Here is a 24,070-nt window from a genome sequence, read left to right on the forward strand (position 1 = left end):
AGGAAACAGACCCTTACCTAGAGAGAACAGACTGAGGGTAACTGGAGGGGAAGTGGGCAGGGGATGGGTTAAAGGGTTGATGGGGATTAAGGAGGGCACTTGTTGTGGTGAGCACTGTGTTTTGTATGTAAGTGATGAATCACTAAATTCTACAATTGAGACTGATGTTACACTGTTAACAAACTGGAATTTAAATAAAAACTTGAAACAAAAAAATAAATTAAAAACTAAAAATTAACAAAAAGAAGTCTGGGCATTGGTGTGGAATCAGTGTTCTTCCAGGATCTTCCCTGGGCCCCTCTGCCTGGCTCTGTTATATTGCTGACTACATTTCACTGTAACCATGCACTTTGCTTCCCACTAGATGGTTCAGGCAAGACCTGTGGGTTTTCGTTTGTTTGTTTATTTGTTTTTATCTGGTTGACCGTCAGATGTAGAGAGTTGTGTTAAACTCACTCTTCCCTTCATGGCATATGGGTCTAGGCAAGGCCCTACTCTTACTTTTATTTACTTGTTTAATTTGTGTTTATTTCTTTCTATACCCATGCCCTCCTTTCATTTCCCCGTCTCCTTAGGCCTTTTCGTTTCGTATGTTCTTGCCAAATACATAACGTATTTATGTGCTTCTGTATTATTAAGTTGCGTAAATCGGTGTTATGTGTTATTCTGTTTCTTACTTAAATTTTTGAGCACATGTATTTAAAATGCTCCAGTGTTCAAATGTGTGTACATCTCATTGGGGTCTCAGTGCTCATTGCACCGTACTTTGTGGTACAACCACTACATGTCCCCTCTCCATTCCAGAAGCCTATGCTCAGCTCTTAGCACAATAGGTTATAAGTGTCTGCTGAATGAATGAATGAATGTGGGAGTAGGTGAGTTCTGATGGTGCTTAATGGGGAAAGCATCCAGGTAGAAGGGACAGGGAGTGCGAACACCTTGGGAGTGCAGTCGGTGTTTGGGGAAAGAGGCAGTTGGCATTTGTGTGACTCTTGTGCATGCAGGGAGGGCTGAGGAAGGAAGAGGTTTCCTGGATTGTGGGGGGCTTCGGTGAGGGACAGATATTCAGGAGGTACGGTAGAGATGTGTAATGTGAATATATGATTAGTACTAGTGAGAAAAATAATCTGTAAATCTGAGCGTGAGGTGTAGGTGTAAAGTCAGAGAACACAAGGCCATACAACATTTCAGATGATGGTCCTTCTATATAACAGTCTACCCTTGCTTAAAGGGGTGCTTTTTTTAAACGTTTACTCATTTTGAGAGAGAGGCAGATAGACCGAGACAGAGGGAGTGGGTGAGGGGCAGAGAGAGGAGAGAGAGAATCCCAAGCAGTCTATGTGCTGTCAGCGCAGAGCCCTCCCTGTGTGAGGCTCAAACTCACGAAGCATGAGATCATGACCTGAGCCGAAGTCAAGAATCGGATGCTTGGGCACCTGGGTGGCTCAGTCGGTTGGGCATCTAACTTCGGCTCAGGTCACGATCTCATGGTTGGTGGGTTCGAGCCCCACATCGGGCTCTGTGCTGACAGCTCAGAGCCTGGAACCTGCTTCGGATTCTGTATCTCCCTCTCTTTCTCTGCCCCAGTCCCACTCACGCTCTCTCTGTCTCTCAACAAGTAAATAAATATTTAAAAAATTAAAAAAAAAAAAAAAAAAGAATCAGGTATTTAACCAACTAAGCCACCCAGGTGCCCTGAGGGGTGCTTTAAATAGTTCTAATTTCCCTCTCATAACTGATTATGGATTTATCAAAATATTCATTCTTATCCTTGTGCTCCCTTTTATATCTATTTTTTAAGTGTATTTACATATTTTGGGGGGGTCAGAGAGAGAGAGAGAGAGAGAGAGAGAGAACCCCAAGCAGGCTGTCAGCACACAGCCCGATATGGGGCTCAAACCCATGAACTGTGAGATCATGACCTGAGAGGAAATCAAGAATCAGATGCTTAACCAGCTGAGCCACCCAGACACCCTTCGTGTGCCCCCTTCTATTGCTCTTAAACAAATGATCTTCTCTATCAGCAGGTAAGCAAATGTACAGAACTGAGAAGTTTGCCCATTTGAGAAAGACTTCCCTGACTAATGGATCAGAGAAACTTTGAAGTATTAAACAAACTGCGTGCAAAGAAATAAACTTCAGAAGAATGTTTAGTGAAGCGCTGATGTTTGTTTTTTCAGATTAATGTGTGGAAAAGGGAGCTGAATGATGCCTTGCCCTCACCACTGCATCAAATCGAAGCCTGGCTCCAGGAGGTAGAGGAGCTTATCGATGAAGATTTGCCAGCTTCCCAGGATTATTGTGAAGCTGTGGCTCTAATACAAGAGAAAATGACTTTAATCAAGGTTGGAAAATAACAAAGAAACATGGGAAAATCTGTGCTTTGTTAGGGACTTCTTCTTGAGGAAGACGTTGTCCTAGAGAGAAGGGAAGGAAATACAGTGCCTCTTTGAGGGTGGTTTGGAATGATTCCCTTGGGGATTTTGGGGAGCCAGAAGATACTTTCACTTCTTTATGGGCATTGTGCTAGTTCAAGGTGGAAACAGTAAGAATAGAGTCCAGTCAGTTCTAAAGCAACTGTAAAGCCTGACCAAAAAGGAGGAAAGAGACTGGCGTAAAATGTGAGAGAGTGGGTTCTCATCAAAATGGTATGAAGGAATTTGATAGACGACATTTATGGCATGCGAACTCACAAAGGAATCACAAATAAATCCCAAAACAAAAGGTTTGGATAATGCTTTTACCAAAGAAACTACAGTCTGTCTCTCTGTAAAATGTTCCAGTGTAAAGCATTTATGATGAAATTACGCACTGGCCAAGCTTTAGTGAAAAAAAAGTAAGGGCTTTGTGAGTTTTTGGACAAAAGGTGCAGCGCACACGCAGAGCAAGTGAGATTAACGAACCCCCAGTTACAGTGTTTGGCAAAAAGTCTGGTTGATGTCATGCTAAATTTCTTTTCAGAATCTGATGGATAAATTTGATTGTCATTCGCATACTCTTCTGGCATTTGAAAATAGAGATGAAAAAAATTTGCCACTGGTATCACCTAAGAAATTGGAGGAAATGAAAGCACGGTTTGTAACACTACCAATTCACCACTGCCGATGCCACTCGTGTTTGAGCACTAACAGGATGCTACGGGGACCAGAAAAGTATAGATTTTTAGATAATTTCTGACAAGGATTCTTTAAATCTTGATTCACAGTACCTTCACATCTTTTGTAATAGTAACATTACATCATACTAACATACGTCCTTTTTCGTTGGATGGTAGGATATGGTGGTGGGGTAAGTTCTAGAAATGGAGTCAGAAACCGAGCTCCGTATCTGAGTTTTGGCCAAGTTACTGTCTTTTGGAGCATGTATCCTCATTTGTAAATACAGAATAATGATAGTCACCCGGTTCGTGTCTCACAAGGATACTGGGTGAGACAGGAGGAGGTATCTGAAAGTACTTCGTAAACTCTAAAATACTATAAATATAGAGATTATTTAACTGATGGTTGTCCACATCATCCTCTCTTTTCTCATTATTCATACACAACTTATTACAATGATAATAAAAGGGTTTTAGCCTTAATAATGAAAGCCGTTTTAATATGTAAATGTTGAAATTATAGTTGCATTCGGTTATACAAAAGTTTACAAATTTAGTAAAATATTTTGGAGATTAACATTTAGTATAGGATTTTTTTTCTACAGGGGAATAGTTTCTTCAGATAATGTTCTATTAGATGTTTTCCTCTCAGAAATAGTTGTTTTATTCTTAGCCACAATATTTGTTTTACTCTGTTAAAAAAAAAAATTGGGGGGCACCTGGCTGGTTCAGTTGGTAGAGCAATGTGACTCCTGATCTCAGGATTGTGAATCCAAGCCCCACGTTGGGGGTAGTACATCTTACTTAAAAAAAAAAAATTTTTTTTTTGAGGATACATCTGAGTTCCATGTGTTTAAAATAAAAAGCCAAAGGCCCAATATTTTTAGAAATGCCAAACAGATTATCTCGCATTTGGGCAGTAATATGAAGTTAAATTCTAAAACCTGAAATATTTTCCAGAATCAACAACATTTCGGGCGAAAAATTCATTCCACTTCTAGAATTTCATTACTATAAGTGCACAGTTCTTGGTTTGCTAGATGAAGTAAAATCCAAATTGGATGTTTGGAACGTCAAATATGGGAACAAAGAATCTGTGGAATTGTTGCTGGAAGACTGGCATGTAAGCTGTTTTAATTTGTGTCTTTGACAACCGTTCTCCATGTCTGGGTGCTAAGTTTGCAGTTTTCCTTAAGACAGTTTCCCTTTACCTTTCCAGGTTTTGAGATGAGTTTTCTTGGTAGTTTTCACTAGCTTAAAACTGCCTACAGAACAGAATTTTAGGTAGCCAAATAACAGACACTGGGAGGAGTAAGAAAGAGAAAACCACATTATTTACCACAACAGGGAAGACTCTGTTAACCAGGCTAATTAACATAATAGTTACAAAAAGTTTCAGGTTATTAAAAATTTCAGCATTCACTTACTGGATGTCTTGTTTAAGAATTTTTCCCACTCAGATTCATGGTTTCATTCAAAAATTAATTTTTTTTTTAGAACATTTTAATCTTAGCCTTTCGAGTTGTAAGAGTGGGAAAGACAGTACATTTTGTCTTGGGGCTTATTTTTGGAGAAAGGGGTTGGCTCTTGAAATTAATGGGAAAAAATGTTGCAAATGATTTAAATATAAATATGTTCTTTTGTAAATTAAAAGCATCCTAGAAATGTCATTTCTGCAGTTAGAAATTAATATCATTCTTTCTGTTTCCCTTTTTTTGGAATGAGTGGCAAAAAAGAAAAATCCAAGATTGTAAATTTCAGTGCAAAAATTGAACACAATCAAGACAGATTTATTTAATAATTTATGATTTAAACACCGTACGTTCCTGAATAGGAGACATCATTCTCAATTTGGCTAGGTTTTGAATGTATTTCCTACTTTGATTTTTCATTTTTCCATTTAAGTAATCATACCATTGGAATTTAATAAGTATACAGTAAATATGAGCTTTTAATTAACTGTATTTTTCAACAGCAGAATTTGCTTGCTTAGGACACATCATAATTTGACTAATGGTAGTTACTCAGATGTTTTTGTGGGATGGATGTTATCTATTTACAACATACTCTCATGTATCTAATAAAAATTATTCAATATTAATAAAAGTTGTGAAATAAGAGAAACTGGCATAAATTACACAATATTAATAAATATGTGACGTAGGAGCTTTTGAAAATGGTATATGTAACTTACCTTTTCCCACAGGAGAAAAACCGTTGTGGAACCGTATCACGGCAATGATGAACTTTGTTAGGTCTCATACCTACATAGTGTTCATACTTCTGTTTCCTAGATCTTAACCGACTTTCTTCATGAACTACTCTTCTTTTCTACCCAAATATATAGTAGTAAAGCCTTAAGGAAATTTTGGGGCCCGAGTGCTTCATCAATATTTATGTTTCTCTCTGGATTTCTTGACACATTTTTAATGGTAAAAAGCTGTCAATATATTTTTTTCCTTTCCCCCCCCCCCCAGAAATTTATTGAAGAAAAAGAGTTCCTCGCTCAACTTGAAACTTCCTTGCAAAAGTGTGAAGAAATACATAAGAATTTAGGTAAAGCTATACAGTTACTTTTTGATGAAATGACCACTTAAAAATAGCACGCGGGCGCCTGGGTGGCTCAGTCGGTTGTGCGTCTGATTTCGGCTCAGGTTATGATCTTGCAGGTCGTGGGTTTGAGCTCTGTGTCGGACTCTGTGCTGATGGCTCAGAGCCTGGAGCCCGCTTTGGATTCTGTGTCTCCCTCTGTCTCTCTGTCCCTCCTCTGCTTGTGCTCTCTCTTTCTGTCTCAAAAATAAACAAACATTTAAAAAAATAGCATTTTATCTGTTTCACTTTCTTTATACCTTAACGTTTTAGGAATTGGTTTAACATGTGTTTTCTTTGGAAAATTCTTACGTTCACTTTTAATATTATCACAGTACATATTTACTTGACCATTGACAATTAATATGCAAATATTTTTCTTGGTATTATTTTATTAATAAAAAACTGTTTTCTAAGATTACTTTCTTGTTTTGTTAACATTATAGATGGAGAATATCAGGATATTAGCAAACAATATATGGCAGTGGAATATGATATTTGTATGTATAGAAAAAGTATATATAATGTCAAGTCCACTCTTCAGAAAGTTTTGACATGTTGGGCTACTTATCTGGAAAAACTTCGCTTACTAAAGGCTTGTTTTGAGGAGACAAAGAAGGAACAGATTAAAGAGGTATTTTCAGTCTAATGTTACCTCCTCAATTTTCTTTTCTTTTTTTTTCGTTTTGTTTGGAGATCCTCGTTTTCAATCCAAAAATGAGAGGTCAGGGAAGAGTGAGAATGACTCTTGGAAATATTCTTCAAGGTATTGGAAAGAGTTTAGTTTCTTTCTAATACAATTGCCAAAAGGAAGTTTTCTCCTCATTGTAGGTTTTACACACACACACACACACACACACACACACACACACACACACACACACAGTAGCTTTTGAACGATATATGGCTTAAGTTCTTTGGAGGGAAAAGAAAAGACTTGGAATATTCAATAGCTTATAGACACATTTAAAATAACTTGATATTTTAAAAAGTTTTATTTTTCCATTTGGGTGAATACCTTTCAGCTCTAAAATCTTTCTGTATTTCCAGAGGAAGGAAATGCAGAATACCTTAGACTTATGTGGAGAGGTGTGGAAGAAATTTCAACGTAATTCATCCGTGTTTTCACTTGCTAGTCATGTCATAATCTGTTTTATGATTCTTCTCTGGGATAGTTTTTCTTTCTTTCATTTCTTTTCCTCTGTTGCAAATGATTATCTGCTTGAAAATAATTTTGATGAAAAGTCTCAGATGAAACATTTTCCAAATAGACACTAAAGTTCCTCAGCTGAAAATGGGCTGTTTATATGAAAGTAAAATTTGTGATAAGTGTAGGAGTGCGTAAAGAATATTTGAGGGGTTGGTGAGTCATTCTCCCTGTCACCTATAGTGATAAAAATTCAAATCTTTGGCTTTCAACGATTCTTCTGTGTTTAAAGACCTTTTTTTAAATTCTGATTTTAATTCTAGTAGTTAACCTACAGTATAATAGTAGTGTCAGATGTATAATAAAGTGATTCAACACTTTTCATGCAACATCCAGTGCTCATCACAAGGCCTCTTCTGAATCCCCATCATCTGTTTTACCCATCCCCCACCCACCTCCCCTCTGGTAATCATCAGTTTGTTCTCTGGTTAATAGTCTGTTTCTTGTTTGCCTGTCTCGCTCCTTTTCTCCCCCTTTGCTCGTTTGTTTCTTACATTCCACATGTGAGTAAAATCATATGGTATTTGTCTTCCTCTGAGTTATTTTGCTTATCATAATACTCTCTGGCTTCATCCATTAAAGATATTTTATTAAGATTCACATAAATGAGAAAAAAAAAAAAACACTATAAGCCTTGCACTTCCCAAACTCTGTGCTGAGGTGCCCTGAGCTGCCAGAGGACTTTAAAGATAATTTAAATTTTGAGGGACACAGCAACATCAGCCTGTTGGACACCATACAGCAAATAACTACCAAGTGGTTTGGACCCGACTACTTGAAAATCAGAACCGTTAGATGAATCTCCTGGCATAGGGAATTTATGAAAAAATTACCGAAACATTAAGGGCACCATGAACCGATAAATGTTTGAGAGCCTTTGCTGTAAGCTCATTAGCCACTTAGAAAGGCGGAACATCAGCTGCTTCCTTAAAGTTCAGGACCAAGAGCAATGACAGCTGGTGCCTGGCAGTTAGTGATTAGGGATGAAGAGCTAGTCCAGCAGGGATGGGGAATCCTCTGAGGGGAGGGTCAGAGTGTCTGCAAGAACCTCATACTCACTTTTGCTTAGAATCACTTGGTAAAGATCTACGACGCATAACAGAAAGACAAGTGTTGTGTCATTAAAATGTGTTGCTTCTATGTTGTGTAGATTCCCTTTGAGACGATATCCCAGTGGAGTGTAGAACATACTACTTTAAATGAAGTGGGAAATTTCCTAATTCAAGTCAGTAATGATGAAGTTGGATCATCTATTTCTAAAGAACTGAGAAGGCTGAATAAAAGATGGAGAAAATTTATTACAAAAACTCAACTTGTAAGTTTTTTTGTTTTTGTTTTTTGGTAACCGCTTCATTGAGATATAATTCCCATACCCTACAATTCATTCCTTGAAAGTGTATAACTTAGTATATTTAGTATATTCAGAGTCGTGCAGCCACCACCATCATAAATTCTAGAACATTTTTGTCATCTCCTAAAGAAACTCTGACTCCATTAGCAGTCACTCTCTACTCTCTCCCAGCCTCCCCAGTGGACACTGATCTACTTTATGTCTCTGTAGATTTGCCTGTTCTGGATATTTCACACAGGTGGAATCAAATAGTATCTGGTCTTTTGTTTCTCGCCTTTTAAACTTAGTGTAATGTTTTCAAGGTTCGTCTGTGTTGTAACGTGTCAGTACTTCATTTACTTCTTATGGCAAATAATAGTCTATTGTATGGATACCCAGCATTTATTGATTGATCAGTTTATGCACATTGGCTTCTTTCCACCCTTTTGACTATTATGAATAGTGTTGCTGTGAACATTTATGTCCAAGTTTTTTGTTTTTTGTTTTTTAAATGTTTATTTATTTTGAGAGAGAAAGAGAGAGAAATAGAAAGCAAGCAGGGGAGGGGCAGAGAGAGAAGGAGAGAGAATCCCAAGCAGGCTCCACACTGTCAGTGCAGAGCCCCACACGGGGCTCCAACTCACGAATCATGAGAATCATGACCCAAGCTGAAATCAAGAGTTGGACGCTTAACTGACTAAGTCAGTCATCCCTTATGGACAAGATTTTGTGTGGACATGTAATAATATAGTTTTGTAGGTGAAATTCATTTACCATTATAGAACAACATAAGCATTTTTGCATACAGATTTCAACCTCCTTAAGAACATACACGGAACTTTATATGGCTTTTTATTTAGCATGGCGCCTTATGAAAGCAGACCTTTAACAAATAATTTTTGAACTTAAATTATTCTATTTCTTATTTTTAATAATTTTAGACTGAGGGGGGTTTTTGGTTTTTTGGGGAAATGCTCCTACTTTATAACATCGTTATTATGTGATAAATCCCCAAAATATGTTGAATATATTATGTCCAGTCATTGTTAGTGATAATGTATCTTCACATAAAAATATGGGCTTCAGGGTACGTGGGTGGCTCAGTTGGTTGAGCAACTGACTCTTGATTTTGACTCAGGTCACGATCTCACGGCTCGTGAGCTCAAGGCCCGCATAATGCCTTGTGCTGACAGTGAGGAGCCTGCTTGGAATTCTCTCCCTCTCTTTCTGCCCCTTCCCCCCTCCCCTCACTCTCTATCTCTCAAAATAAGTCAATAAGTAATTTTTTAAAATGGACTGTAAATTTTATGACAATTTTTATAGGAAATGAAACTGCCACTTAGAAAAAAACAGGATCAGCCCATTTTTGACAATTATGAAAATACTCAGCTACGTGAAGAAGAAAAACCAACTGTTGATTTTTCAATGGATATGTCAATAGAACTTCCTGAAAGTCATAATCAGCATGTAAAGGTAAAATAGTCATACTTTATGTATTTCACTTGCGTATAGCTATACCATGGCTATTTTTCTTTTGTTAAACCTATATTGTTGAAACACTGGTAAATGTGATTATTGGATAACACTTAAAAAAAAAATTTTTAACGTTTATTTATTTTTGAGACAGGGAGAGACAGAGCATGAACAGGGGAGGGTCAGAGAGAGAGAGACACACAGAATCTGAACCAGGCTCCAGGCTCCGAGCTGTCAGCACAGAGCCCGACGTGGGGCTCGAACTCACGGACCGCGAGATCATGACCTGAGCCAAAGTCGGACGCTTAACCGACTGAGCCACCCAGGCACCTCTGGATAACACTTAAAATGTGGTCATTTTCCACTAGAATGCTTAAGTGGATCCCTCATGAAGGAGGCTTCAGCATTCAAGTCTGTGTCTCTCCCTCACTCAGGAATTCCGCAGACGTGCAGAAGCCGTCATGACTTCTGAGCTGTGGACACTGAGTTGATATTTTCTTCAGATGACTTCTGCCTCTTGCTCAGGGATTGTCTAGCTTTGGTCTAGCCCCTGGCCCATGTCTTACTTCCTTTCTGTACAGTAGGGGACAATATAATCTTTATTTCCTGCTTTGTTGTTTAGTTTAGAGGACGATTTTAGATTATAGGGAAGACTATGGAAAAGGAACAAAGAGTTTATACACATGTAAGATAATACCAGTGATTTTGGAAATGTGCCCCCTTCCGAATAATAACATATCCAATTTCACTTAAATTAAGTTTGGACTGACTTTGGCCAGTTGCTGGGATGGAGTGCTAGTGTTTGGCACCGTAAGGAGACCTGATCAAAGTCTTGAAAGATCTGAAGTTGTGTAATACGTTTATAGAGGAGAAGGATATGGAACACTATATTTCTCTAGTACATTTAAGATATCTGATTTAACAACAGCTTTAAGGATGCACCGGTCATGCAGAGCTATAGCATAACCTATAGGATATTGAGAGGTTATCGATGGGAAAAGGCTTAATTTTGTTGAAATTGGATTCTGAGTCTCTTCTTGGTGATGTTTCATGACTACTGTCACTCATAGTTGTATTTACTAAAATTGTACATGAGTTTTAGAAATGTATCTATGGAGTTACTACCCTAATTTTCTAAGCTTTAATCTTCTTATCTATAAAATGAAGATGATAATAACTAAATGATAGGAATGATACCCTCATTAAGAAAACATAATGTGAAGGGCACCTGGGTGGCTCAGTCATTTAAGCATCCAACTCTCAATTTGGGCTCAGGTCATGATTCCAGGTGGTGGGATCAACCCCCCATTGGGCTCTGTGCTGAGCATGGAGCCTGCTTAAGATTCTCTCTCTCTTTCTCTCTCTCTCTCCCTCCTCTGCACCTTTCCCCTGCTCGTGCTTGCTCTCTCTCTCTCTCTCTCAAAAAAAAAAAAAAAAAAAAAAAAAAAGAAAGAAAAAAAAGAAAACATGAACAAATTTTTTACTTTTTAAAGTGATAAATGCGATCATAGAGTGTGATTATCACTATCCAAAAAGCAGGTTTTAAGTTACTAAAGTATGTTGCATTAGCAGTCTTCAGGAAGAAAAGAGAGAACTTTTTCTAATTGAAAATTATTTTAGGGGTGCCTGGGTGGCTCACGTCAGTTGAGTGTCTGACTCTTGGTTTCAGCTCAAGTCACGATCTCACAGTTTCGTGAGTTCGAGCCCCGTGTCGAGGCTCTGCACTGAATGCTGAAACTGCTTGGGATCCTCTCTCTCCCTCTCTCTCGGCCCCTCACCCATTTGTTCTCTCTGTCTCTCTCAAAATAAATACACTTAAAAAAGTATTTTATAAGTAGATGTTGCCATTTTCTCAGCAGTAATTTTGAATGTTGTAGGCTGGGGAAGGACATGAAAAAGAAAATGAATTCACAGGGCAACTCAAAGTGGCTGAAGATGTTGAAAAACTCATTGAACAAGTGGAAATCTGGGAGGCAGAAACTGAATCTCTTCTGGAGCTTCTGAGATGTCATGAGGGGGTAGACGCCTCAGTGGAAGAATCTTTGCAGGTAGGAGTGCAAAAGTATTAAGAAGATAGCTTTCGTGGTTGTGGACTTATGCACTAAGACAAATACAAGGTTTTAAGGTAAATAGTAATAAGACTGCTGTTTGAACTTTCTTTGCTGAGCGTTGTAAAAATTGTTTGAACTTTCTTTGCTGAGCGTCATTCCTGGATCATTTGCTGAGATTTTGCCTGAGGACAGAGGATAGATTAGGAGACCACTAATGATACCTTACAAGTCTCAATTCCTGAACTGATTTTCCCAGCCACCTAATGGAGATTAAAATATTCTTGGTTTCAGAGAGCAATGAGGAGATGAGTCAGGATGTGTCAGATAGGTAGGTCAGTTCAGCGAGAGTATAAGAGATTACACAATTTATGCTTTGAAAGCTCACCCATTGATTAAGCCACCTACCCTTCCTTCCTTGATGCAGGGAGGGTGACAGATGTTGTTAAAACCTTTCTGTCTTTATTCTCGGGCAGTCGACTCATTGAAAAGCACTGAGGCAAGAGTGTGTTTTAATATCATTCGGTTCTCCTGGGGAAGGAGTTACGACTGAGGTTTTTACTGAGTTCCAGCTCAGCTATAAAACTTATGGAGCATGTCATAAATTACAACAAGATGGAAAGTTCCTGGAATGAAGGGATAGTCACGTAATTCTTTGAAATCCAGATTTCTGAAAGGTGTATAGGTAGCATTTTGTGTTTTCGTGGTTTATACGAATCACATTTTTTATCGTTTTGAAAATATTGTGTAAACGTACCTGTGCCATCTGCCAGCACTTATTTTTAGTTTTGTTTTATTCTTATATTTATTTATTTGTTGTATCTGGAATTCGTTTGATGAAATGAGTAGGAAGGAGAAATTCAATATTTTAAAAATATTTCAAAACAATGACAATGATCCCTCTTACAAACAATGAAAATACAAATATGCTTATATAAGAATATACTTATATTAACAAGGAATTAAGTAGATCTTTATTAGAGCAAGATATATGGTGAAGTAAGAAATGCAGATTGGTGAACAGTACCAGTGATGTGATTTTTTTTTTAGACTTTTTTTTAAAACAATTGCTTTTTTATAGTAAATGGGTTTATTTCCATAGAAAACTGGGTGTAAGGATATACAAATAACTAACTGTTATCTTGATCGTGCATTAGGTCCCAGTCTTGGCACATTTCCAGATGCCTCATACATGTAAACCAAGTAACCAAATATTGTTACTTTTATAATTTAAAAGAGAAAAAAATGAAAATATAAATGAATGTGCTAACTGTAGAACATTTAAATAATGTACAAAAGCATAAAGAGTAAAAGCACCATGATTCCACTGCTCTAAGATAAATACAGTCAACATTTATATAGTTAATATCAAACAGTGTAACTTCTATTTTTTCATACTTTTGCTACCCTTGAGCTGTAATTAAAATTTTTGTGCTGATTTGATAACTGAAAAGTGGTACCTCATTATTATTTTAATTTGTACTCATTTAATTACATGTAAGGTTGAACTGTCTTTCATGTATTTATCGGCCGTTTGTTTTTGTGAATTATCTGTTCTTGCGTTTTCTGAATTTTCTTCGGGCCTTAGTACTTTTCTTTCTTTTTTTTTTTTTAACGTTTATTTATTTTTGAGACAGAGAGAGACAGAGCATGAGCAGGGGAGGGGCAGAAAGAGAGGGAGACACCGAATCTGAAACAGGCTCCAGGCTCTGAGCTGTCAGCACAGAGCCCGACGTGGGGCTCGAACTCACGGACTGTGAGATCATGACCTGAGCCGAAGTCGGACACTTAACCAACTGAGCCACCCCAGCACCCCAAGGACCTTAGTACTTTTCTTATTGAATTTATGAGCTCTTTGAATCACAACGTATTTTCATTTGTGTGGCAAATATTCTTACCAAGTTATTGACTTTTAAGTTGTTTATTTTATTTTACATGGAAAATTTTTATATTGATGTTCCTGCTCTTATCCCTAAAAAGGCCCCTTCACACCCAGAGGGTAGATCACTTTTCATGGATAATTTCTTTTTGTAGTTTTCTATTTTATATGTAACTTTCTGATCCACTGAAATTTATTTTTAGTGTGTTGTATAAAGCATGGTTATAAATTTCTTTTCCAATAGCCATTTTTCTCCAGTAACATTTAGTGAATCTCCTTCCAACCGATTTGACTTAGAACAACTTCATTTTGGGGTGCCTGTGTGGCTCAGTCGGTTGGGCGTCCGACTTCAGCTCAGGTTATGATCTCGCAGTTCTTGAGTTCGAGTCCTGCATCGGGCTCTGTGCTGACAGCTTTGGATTCTGCTTTGACAGCTTTGGAACCTGCTTTGGATTCTGTGTCTCCTTCTCTGTCTGCCCCTCCCTGCCCTTGAGTGTGTGTACATGCTTGTGCTCTCTCCCCCTCTCTCTCAAAATAAATAAACATTTAAAAAAAAAGAGAACAACTTCATTTTAAGATTTATTACTACTCTCTCAACTTATTTGACTATTGGCATTGTATTACTTCTAGGCTTTATTTTATTGAAGTGCTTACTGTGTAAAGAATCTATGACAGACTATGTTTCTCAGAATCTCATTGTACTAACATAAAAATTTTTTAATGAAGTTTAAAAATAACATTTTTAGAGTACAAATGTACCTCGCTTTGGATTAATAATAATTAACTTTTTATGATTTCCTGACCAGATTAAGGTTAATGTTTAACATATAACCTGAATATTTATCGTGGTCTCACTTTGTTTTCATAGCATCTTATTGCCAAAGGCTCTATGTATGAAGAGCTTGTGTCTAGAATTGAAGATACCTTACAAATGGATGTGCAAAATATTTCCAGCCAGGAGTCCCTTCAACATGTTCTCACAGTTGGGCTTCAGACAAAGATTCAAGAAGCTAAAGAGAAAGTTCAGGTCTCTCTTTAATATTTCCAATTAAGTGAATCCAGTCTTTAAAACTGAGTGGTCAGTAGGAGGATGGGGAAGAGAGGGAGGGATTGCCCTCTAAGTTGGAAACGTTTTATAAAATATTACTTTTGTGTTTTATGTGTATATTTTAACAATTTAGAGCACATTGAAAAATATCAACATAATAAGTAGGATATTCTTATGTCTAGTGGGAAAATAAGAGTCACTCCTCAAAGACTGTATTTGTTAATTTGTGACTTCCCAAAAAGCTGGGCCAGCTGTTGAGAATTTTTTGTCTTTGCAGATCAGTATGGTGAAATTAGTTTCCGTGTTGAAAAACTCAGCTGATGCTTCCCCAGATCTGGATGTCAGGCTGAAAATGGAGGAGTCACAGAGGGAACTTGAATCATACATGACAAGGGCTGAGCAATTACTTGGACAAAGAGAGAGCCGGAGTGGACTAATTTCAAAATACAAGGTGGGACTCTCAACCGTCAAATGTAGGCTCTTCTTTTTTTTTTAACATTTATTCATTTTTAAGAGACAGAGACATGAGTAGGGCAAGTGCAGAGAGAGAGGGAGACACAGAATCTGAACCAGGCTCCAGGCTCTGAGCTGTCAGCACAGAGCCCGACGCGGGGCTCAAACCCACAGACCGTGAGATCATGATCTGGGCCAAAGTCGGACACTAACCCACCGAGCCACCCAGGCACCCCCAAATGTAGGCTGTTTATTATCAGCTACCTACCTCATGTGAAATCGAGATAATTCCGTCACTGTAATCATGCACAAAGTTACTGTAACTTTAAAGAATTTCCCAGTTTTATATGTTGTTCCCAGAAACTATTAAAAATATACATAAATGTGAGGAATTTTTTCAATTTAAACTTTAGTATAGATCTGCCGAATGGACTCAGTGGTATAATGTCACGAGCACAACTGATTGTACGATATTCAGCATGAGTTTAATTTTTCTTGCTTTTTAAATTAGTAAAATGGGCATCATAATTCCAGCTGCCAAATTTGTTGTCAGACGTTAAATAAAAAAAAGGCACATGAAGGCCCTTGGAATAGGTAAAGTTCTCTGAATATAAAATAACACTTTTGTCGTTAAAATGCTTTGATAGAAGTTATATGTGATTTTATGGGTAAAGATCCAGTGATGTTTTGTGTGGCGATAGTTTCAGGTTGCTTTTTGCCGGTTTGATAGGCGACTCAAGATGTGTGCAAACCCGAGAGTCATTATTAATTAACATGATGGGAGGCACTTGGGTGGTCTATGAAGTAAAAGTACGATAAGGTCTCTACCATTGGACACATTGGAGAGGTAGAGTGATATGTGGCCTTTCGTTCCTTTATTCAATATTTCACACACTTATTGGACATTTAACATGAGCTAGACTTCTGGGGGGACCGCCCCACTCTTCTAGAAGAAGGAGCCTCTTTATTCTCATCATGGCCTCCTTCTCTTTTCTGGGCCTCAGTCCTCATCTGGCTTTCTGGATTGTGAACCCGACCACGGCCCTGTTATCAGCTGTCTCAACACTGCTTTTCCCAGGACCCCAAAGACCTCCCCTGCGTGATCTTTTTCTGTTTGCATGTTGCTAGCCACCATCTTTGACCAGTTCCCTCGGCCTTTTATTGTCGCTTGTATTCCTAGGTTGCTGAGAGTGCTGAACTGACCTTAAAGAGTCAGTGGTTCTTATGAATAATCACCAGGCTGGATTTCCTGGTGCCGATATGGTCAGCTTAGGAAAGAGAGAAGGAAGAGACAAAACGGAGGCTCAAGGCCCCTTCTCTCCCAGAGAGAGGGGTTAGAGGGGTCAGTCTGGCGCCATTTTCCTCCTGCTGAGGGTCTACCTTTTGGAATCTGAGGCCACAGATTTCCCCCCTTTTATCTCTGGCATTTAGTAAAGTAGAGCCATTTTCATGGCAGAAGCAAGATCTCTGCCCTGCCACGTCCTGCCCTGAGACCCCTGGGACTCCAGGGGCACATGAGTCATGGGAGCCATCTGCCAGCATGTAGGGTTAGAGAGTCTCCCCAGGTAATAAATCCAGCAATCCTCACAGAGGCCTTGGAGGAAGGCCCTGGGGCTCAGCCTTGTACTTTTTCCACAGTAGGCCCATAATAAATATGTCGTGAGCGCATGAATGAATTCCCACCGTGCTTAAGTGCCTTATTCCCTAAAGTTACTTTTGTCTTCTGTCTCCTGTAGGTTTTCTGTCTCTTTCACAAGCACCAAGCTATTCTGTGTTCTGTCATTTCCTAATTAATTAAACTAGGTTTCTGCCAGGTAATTGCCAGGTCTATAAGAGCAGGTAAGCATGAGATAAGGAGCAGACGCGTCTCTGTCCACTGCTACTCCCTCTCTGGGGCAAGACTGCCAGTGTGGTTGGCCCTGGGCAAAACTTTGAAGTTGATGATAAGGTAATGTTGACTTGTTGCAGCCTAAAAATGCTTATGCACAATATTAAATATTGGCCTATTAATCCTACTATAAATTGTGTCTTCTTACAACACTAATCTCTAATACATGCTAGTATATTCTTCGTATTGTATTGTTAATGAAGGAGGGTCCTCTATTCACTAGTACTTAGGAACTTTAGAGGAAACAGTGCCAGTGGCTCATTCCCTTGCACAATAATCCTTTCAATTATTTATCAGAGGGGTAACAAAAGTCCTTTTGAATATCCTAAGCAAGTCTTTATCTGGTCCTCAAATGTCTAACTACATTTGATTAATAAATATTTTGCAGTTCTTTTCAAAGTTATTCAAGAGATGCAAAAGGGATATCAACCTTACTTTACAAAAAGTCTCTCCTAAATCTTCATAGTCTCCAAAAAGTCTTTTCCCAGTTCTGCCCCTGAAAGACCTACCAAAATTAGCTTTGAGGACTTGGCAGTAGAATGAGACTTTTTTTTTTTTTTAAAGATTTTATTTTTTAAGCAATCTGTATACCCAATGTGGGGCCCGAACCCAGAACCCCAAGACCCAAGAGTTGCACCCTCCGCTGACTGAGCCAGCCAGGCACCCCTAGAATGAGGCTTTCATGTTCTCATTTATATTCTCTTTTTTAGGAAGCACTAATAATTCTAAATTCTAAAAGTCTGGTCAAGTATTTGAAAGCTGTTGAGGAACTGAAAAATGATGTAACTGAGGGTGTAAAGCTGTCTTTGGAAGAAGAGAGTAGACGTGTCTGTGCCAAGTGGGAGGTAAGAACATGCACATGTATCTGGGATTCTGCTTGTAGATCTGACCCTGGGCCCATTTGTCATCAGTCATTCCTGGCCATCCCCCGTGTACTTGGTATCGCAGTGGGGGCTGATCCTGTGAGTTTCCCAGGGCCCAGTCAGGTTCTGTGTTCAGCCAATGACAACACGGCTTGGAGATTAGAGGGTGATTGGAGGGGGGAAAGGGGAGAGTCCAAAGTCCCTCTCTTGGACAGTGTCTTTGGTGGCTGTGGGTCCCATGGTTCCAGATTCTGATGACCCTTCTGTCTGGGCTCCTCTGAAGCCTCCAGCCCAGCAGTATAGCAGCCTTCTGCCAGTGTTCATCTCCGGATTGCCTTACTGTCCTCCCTTTGGCTTTTCTGATCTTTCATCTTGTGTGTAACTAGTTCCCTGCATTAAATTCCCTCTGAGTTAAATATTTAGTGTTTCCTGGGTCCCTAGTTGGATCCTGACCGAGACAACATATAGACACATATGCACATGTAGAGTTTCCTAGTGAAATAGGCATAGACTTTGATGGCAGACAGACCTCGATTCAGCAGCTATGACCTTGGGTAAGTTGTTTCACCCTCTAGGAATGTATCTGATAAAATGGGGATGTGTGCAACCACTTGGCAGGATTGTCGCAAGGATTTATCTAAAGCCCCACCACAGAGATTGTGTTCAATAAGCGGTGATTTGTATTCAGCGTGTGTGTCTGGAGAGAGAGAATAAGGTAATATAATTGAATGTCTACTGTTAAAGGCACTTGAAACGTATTTTATTTAACTTTATTGTTTTTTTTTTTATTTTAGAGAGAGAGAGCGTGTGAGTGGGGGAGAGGGTCAGAGGGAGAGAGAGAGAATCTCAAGCAGGCTCCACGTCCAATGTGGAGGCTGATGTGGGGCTCGATCCCATGACCCTGGGATCATGACCTGAGCTGAAATCAAGAGTTGGATGCTCACCTGATGGAGCCACCCAGGCGCCCCTTAAAACATACTTTTAAATAGACGTTTATTTAAAATAAATTAAATGAAAAGTTAAATAAATTTCTAAATTTTAGAACAATTTTATTTATTTATTTATTTATTTATTTATTTATTTATTTAGAATTTTAGAGCAATTTTAGATTTACTGAATTATTACAAAGATAGTACAGAGAGTTCCAGTGTACCCCATGCCCAGTATTATTATCCCTTATTATTATCATCTTACATTAATACGGTATCTTTGTCACACTTAATGGCCCAACGATGGTACGTTATTTCCTTACGTTTATACTTTATGCATGCACCGCGTTTCCCTCCTCTCATTTTTTTTTCTATTTCAGAATCCCATCCAGGACATACATTTTAGTTCCGTGTTATTTCTCCATAGGCTCGGAATGTGTTTTGTATATGTTTTCTCTAGTCTCCAGCCTTGTCTTTTCCATTCTCTTAATGGTATCTTTCACAGCTAATACATGGTTTTAGTTGTCAGAAAGAAAAAGAAAATATGTTTCTGGGTCTGGTATATTTTAAAACATCCTCCCGAGTGACATAAAACAAATCAGAATGTCTTTTAAACTCCCTTTCTACCCTGTGTCACTACAAATATTTTTATTGGGTTTTTAATGAAAATCTTTTCAATGTATTCTTTTCCCATAGTTAGCTAATACATGTGCCTTTGTGGGCTTTTTTTTTTTTTTTTTTTTTTTTTTTTTTTTTGCAGTCTCTTCATCATGAGATGTCTTTGTATATTCAACAACTGAAAATAGACATTGAAAAAGGAAAACTCAGTGACAGTATTTCAAAACTTGAAAAACAAATAAATAAAGAAAAGAAACTAATTCGCAGAGGAAGGACCAAGGGTCTCATCAAGGAACATGAGGTAAACCACCTGTTTTCCATTTATATGTTGTCATCATTTTGGAGTTTCTCTTACATGGTTGTGTATGTCCTTAACCTCGGATTAAACCTGCTCTGAAAATTACGTCAGTCCTCTTGTCCGTTTCCTGGGGATTATCCCTTACCTGGTTCGAGTTCTAACTGCAGCCTGTGTTTCTTGCTTTCGGGACATGAGAAAAATTCAGCGTCAAGTTATTATTTCATGATTTCCCTTGCCATGGCTCAGTGGCCCCTGTCCCTTGAGACTGTGGTTGCAAATGTGTCACCTGTTGCTTAAGTACCCACAGTTGATTTTGAGGGGCACGGTGTCCTCAGAAGTGCTGCTTTTGGAAAAGATAGCAAATCAGGATATAAGCATCTGGGGCAAATCTCATGCTCCATCTGACCCCCATCCTATATGATTGCTTCTATTTATTTGACAATATTGACTCTTCTTCTTTCCTTTAAACTGTTTACTGCTGTGGCTCTTCCAATATCAACCTCTCTTGCTTTTCCTTATTTGATTATTTTTTGGGGGGTGGGGAACTTCTTTTTAGCGTCATTCACAAATTTCTCTCTCTTTTTTAAAGTAATCTTTATACCCAACGTGGGGCTCGAACTCATGACCCGAGATCAACAGTCACACAGTCTACCAACTGAGCCAGGCAGGTGCCCCACAAATTTCTCTGTTTCCCTTGTGTTACCTTAATGTTTTAGTTTTGAGAGTCTCCATTTTTGGCTGGTTTCGTGCCTGCCTAGGGGTTTTCTGCCCTTTGCGGCTTTAATGATAAAACCCTCTCTGCAGTGATAGTGCCTAAATCTTTATCACCACCTGAGTCCTTTCCTCTGAGGTCCAGATTCTGTTTCTGAGTGGTACATGTCCCAGTGTTCTTCAGAAACCTCCAGTTCAGCGTGTCCAAAACTAGCCCATAATATCTTCCCTCAAACTTTGCTCCCTTTTGTATCTGTTGGTCATGAAGCCACTGCAGCCTGAGAACTCCCCTCCTCCCCATCCCCTTTCCTTCCTGCTCAGCTGTGATGGAGTCAGTTGCCAGGCCTCATGGCCAGGCCTCCAGGACACCTGCTTCCTCTCCTTCTTTTCCACGGTGTTGCCATTGCCCTTGACCTGGGGTATTTTCCCCATGCGATGATGGCCACATCATCTTCCAGACCAGAGAGACCCCTTTGAACCACAAATCCTATGTCACTGCCTCACTGTTACTCCCAGAATATCTCTAAGCCCCTTAGAACACCACGCAGGTGGGCCACAGTCTGGCCTCAAGACGTGCCTTCAGCGTCCCTCCTCCCGCGCTGTGCCCTCCAGTCACACTAGACTGCTGTTCTTTCAGAACATCTGGAGCTTTCTTCCCCTTGGCTGTTCCTTCTGGTGGGAGTGACCTCTCTCGCCTCTGACTCGGAACAGTCGGACTTGTTCTGGCCGCATCTCCCTCAGATGGCTCCCACATGTGGAGTGGGTTTTCTCGGACTCCTTAAGGCAGGCAGTGACCCTGTCATAACACTTGTCACACTATGCGCACATTATTTGTATGACCACTGGGGGGGAGGAAAAAAAATTATTATTTTTTTGACTCCTGAGGGTCCCCGAAAATGAAACCGACAAAGGCAGATGAACAGGAGAAAAGCGTACATATTTTATTGAATTTTTACATGCACGTGGGAGCCTTCACAAGAGAGTAAAGACCCAAAGAAGTGACCAGAGAAGGAATTTTTTATACCTTGTAGACCACGAAGCCATACATTTGTGAAGAATTGGCAAGGCAAAGATAAGGGTTAGTTTAACAAGGTTTGTTTGCAGATTCCTCCGGTACTGTCTCTGGGCTGATGAGAGTCTATCGCTAATAAAAAGAGACTTTATTTCCTGCCTGTAGGCAGAAAGCAGGGAGCTTTTTCTGTGATTGCTGCTTCTTAATTGCCTTTAGCTCAAAATAATTTTCGCACCAAAGAGGCATATTTTTGGCGGCGTCTGGCTGGCTCAGTAGAGTGTGTGCCTCTTGATCTCGAGGTCGTGAGTTTGAGCCCCACGTTGGGTGTAGAGATGACTTTAAAAAAAAGGAGGCATATTTTGGGGTGACATATTTCTGGTTTCGTTCACTGCATTACTAGACTGTGGTGAATCCCTTTCAGGCTGACTTCCTCATCTTTGTTTCTCCAGTGCCCATTACCACACCGGGCGCACAGCGGATGGCCTATAAAAGATTATGTTGTTAAAGCCACACACATCTGTTAGTTTCTAATCCTTATGGACTAATCACGTAAACTCATTTGAAACACATTCCCTGCTTTATTTCCTCAATCAGGCCTGCTTTTCTGAGGAAGGCGGTCTGTACCAGCTCCACCACCACATGGACGTCCTGCGGGAGCTGTGTGAAGAGCTGACTTCACAGAAGAGTCAACAAGAAGTGAGGAGAGCCCTGAAAGATTATGAACAGAAGATAGAAAGACTTCGGAAATGTGCTTCCGAGATTCACGGGGCGCTGCAGCCCGCGGTGGGAGGCGTGTCGAAAAACAAGTGAGTGCTTCATAAGATTAACTACACATCAGGGGAAAACAAGAGAAAGCCCCTTGCAAGATCAAATGACAAGGAGTGTTATTTATTCTCTTTTAGACTTCCTGTTTCTGCCTCTGTTTTAACGTGCAATTTTGATTCCTTCCTAGGGAGCCCATGAGCACATCTGAGAACGGAGGAAGGAATGCCCACAGCGAGGTGCCATCTGCAAACTCAGATAATCAGCCATCAGCTGAACAGGTGTCACATGTGGATAATGTATTTTAGAAGTAAACCCAGTGAAAAAAGCCAAGCGCACAACAATCTGCTTCTCATAAATTGCTAGCTTTAATTATCTCATTATTTTCATCAGCTGAGGAAGTAATGCAAGAAAGACTCCCTTTCAGAGAATTACAACACAGTGAACCAAAGCTATAGCGAGCGTAACGTTTTCTTCTCCTGAGGATACAAGAGCTCTTTCAGAAAGAGATCATTTGCAGACATTACGATTACACGTAGTCTGTGCGCGTTCCTAGTCAGGGGTACGAGAGGTTGAGTTTCATCTGTACGGATGCCTCAGCTGCATGGAGATGAGCTAGTTCACTTATTATTTGTCTTTTTCTCAGTACATTGTCGTTTGCTCCCCTTGGGGATTGAATTTTCTGAATTCTTGAATTTTAGGTAAGTGGCCATGGACTGTGGGTCATAGCCCAGCCTGCTAGTCTGAAGCTGTGGGGAAGGAACCAGGTGTATTTGAAATCAGAGGTCTGGCCTGCACGCTAGGCTTCCGAAGGCTTTTGACTATGGCTATGCAGTCGTAGGCAGAGACAGTATTTAGGGGTTTAGGGGCTGGGAGAACACCTTTTCTGTGCTGATATACCGATTAGAAGGTGAGACTCCGTGTAATAAATCTCTTCTGTCCTAGGGGAAGGCCTTTCTCTGACCTGAGAAGCTTCAAATAAATTTTATTATCTCCTGGGTGAGGGTATACAGAATTAGTGATATACCTTTGTACTATAAAATGTTTATCTTTTCCAGGCAATTAAGTATATTGAAGATATTATGTTTGCTATTTTGCATATTTGCTTAGGCAATGGGATCAATTAAGAATTTTAGCCTGGAATCCGAGTTAAAGCCTCAACAGGAAGAAAGCGTTATGGAGAAGTATGAGAAGGGTCACGATGCGTCTGTCCGTAGTTTACAAGAGAGGTAACTTAAATAACTGGAAGATCCACCTAAAATCTTTCATTAATACAAACATGTTATACTTTAATACATGTGTATAACCCATTAGTCATAATTTTTGCATGTAGTCCAGTAACTTAAGCAGAAATTCCTGAGATTTCCTCATGTATAATCGACAGTAATTAAAAAAAAAAATTGTCTTCTTATTAAAGTTAAGTAGCATCGCGTTTAATTTTTCCCCAGGTATGATACACACAGAGAAAATCTTGAGCTGTGCCTGCAAAACAACAAATTCAGAATTATTTCTGATTTCTCCAGTGACGTAGTAAGGAGTAGTGCTTGTCTTCAGGCTAAACTGACAGATCTACAGGTAATTACTAAAAATATTATTAGAGGAGTTTTATGTTTTATTAGAAAATAATACCACCGTGAGTATAGAATTCACTACCTTTGCTGAGGTCACGTACGCTAGATGTTTCCAAAGAACTCTCTTTGTTGGATTACATTTCCAATGTCATTCTATTCTAGAAACTGATTTGCCTTCAAGTACCAAGCCCAGGAAAGACTTTGGTTCAGGGTCCTAATTTATTGCTCCTGCTCTGATTTGGTACTCCAGATACGGTAGCTTGCAGAGTTTTGGGTTGTGTATAGGATAAGAAT

At 39.3% G+C, this 24,070-nt stretch overlaps 1 protein-coding gene across 1 annotated transcript in view; it reads left to right on the forward strand.

Annotated features, from left to right (window-relative positions):
• Nucleotides 1-24,070, forward strand: part of SYNE2 (spectrin repeat containing nuclear envelope protein 2) — a 283,558-nt gene that overhangs the window by 54,659 nt on the left and 204,829 nt on the right. The window contains exons 11-26 of the mRNA XM_042989863.1: nucleotides 2,181-2,345; nucleotides 2,962-3,074; nucleotides 4,058-4,220; nucleotides 5,575-5,653; nucleotides 6,133-6,320; nucleotides 8,044-8,208; nucleotides 9,547-9,696; nucleotides 11,574-11,744; nucleotides 14,492-14,650; nucleotides 14,949-15,122; nucleotides 17,723-17,857; nucleotides 19,565-19,723; nucleotides 22,038-22,249; nucleotides 22,396-22,486; nucleotides 23,316-23,434; nucleotides 23,654-23,780. Of these exons, the coding sequence (XP_042845797.1) occupies nucleotides 2,181-2,345; nucleotides 2,962-3,074; nucleotides 4,058-4,220; nucleotides 5,575-5,653; nucleotides 6,133-6,320; nucleotides 8,044-8,208; nucleotides 9,547-9,696; nucleotides 11,574-11,744; nucleotides 14,492-14,650; nucleotides 14,949-15,122; nucleotides 17,723-17,857; nucleotides 19,565-19,723; nucleotides 22,038-22,249; nucleotides 22,396-22,486; nucleotides 23,316-23,434; nucleotides 23,654-23,780 (2,370 nt within the window). The remainder of the gene's footprint in view (nucleotides 1-2,180; nucleotides 2,346-2,961; nucleotides 3,075-4,057; nucleotides 4,221-5,574; nucleotides 5,654-6,132; nucleotides 6,321-8,043; nucleotides 8,209-9,546; nucleotides 9,697-11,573; nucleotides 11,745-14,491; nucleotides 14,651-14,948; nucleotides 15,123-17,722; nucleotides 17,858-19,564; nucleotides 19,724-22,037; nucleotides 22,250-22,395; nucleotides 22,487-23,315; nucleotides 23,435-23,653; nucleotides 23,781-24,070) is intronic.

This window comes from Panthera tigris, chromosome B3, assembly GCF_018350195.1.
Source record: "Panthera tigris isolate Pti1 chromosome B3, P.tigris_Pti1_mat1.1, whole genome shotgun sequence".
Lineage (NCBI taxonomy): Eukaryota > Metazoa > Chordata > Mammalia > Carnivora > Felidae > Panthera > Panthera tigris.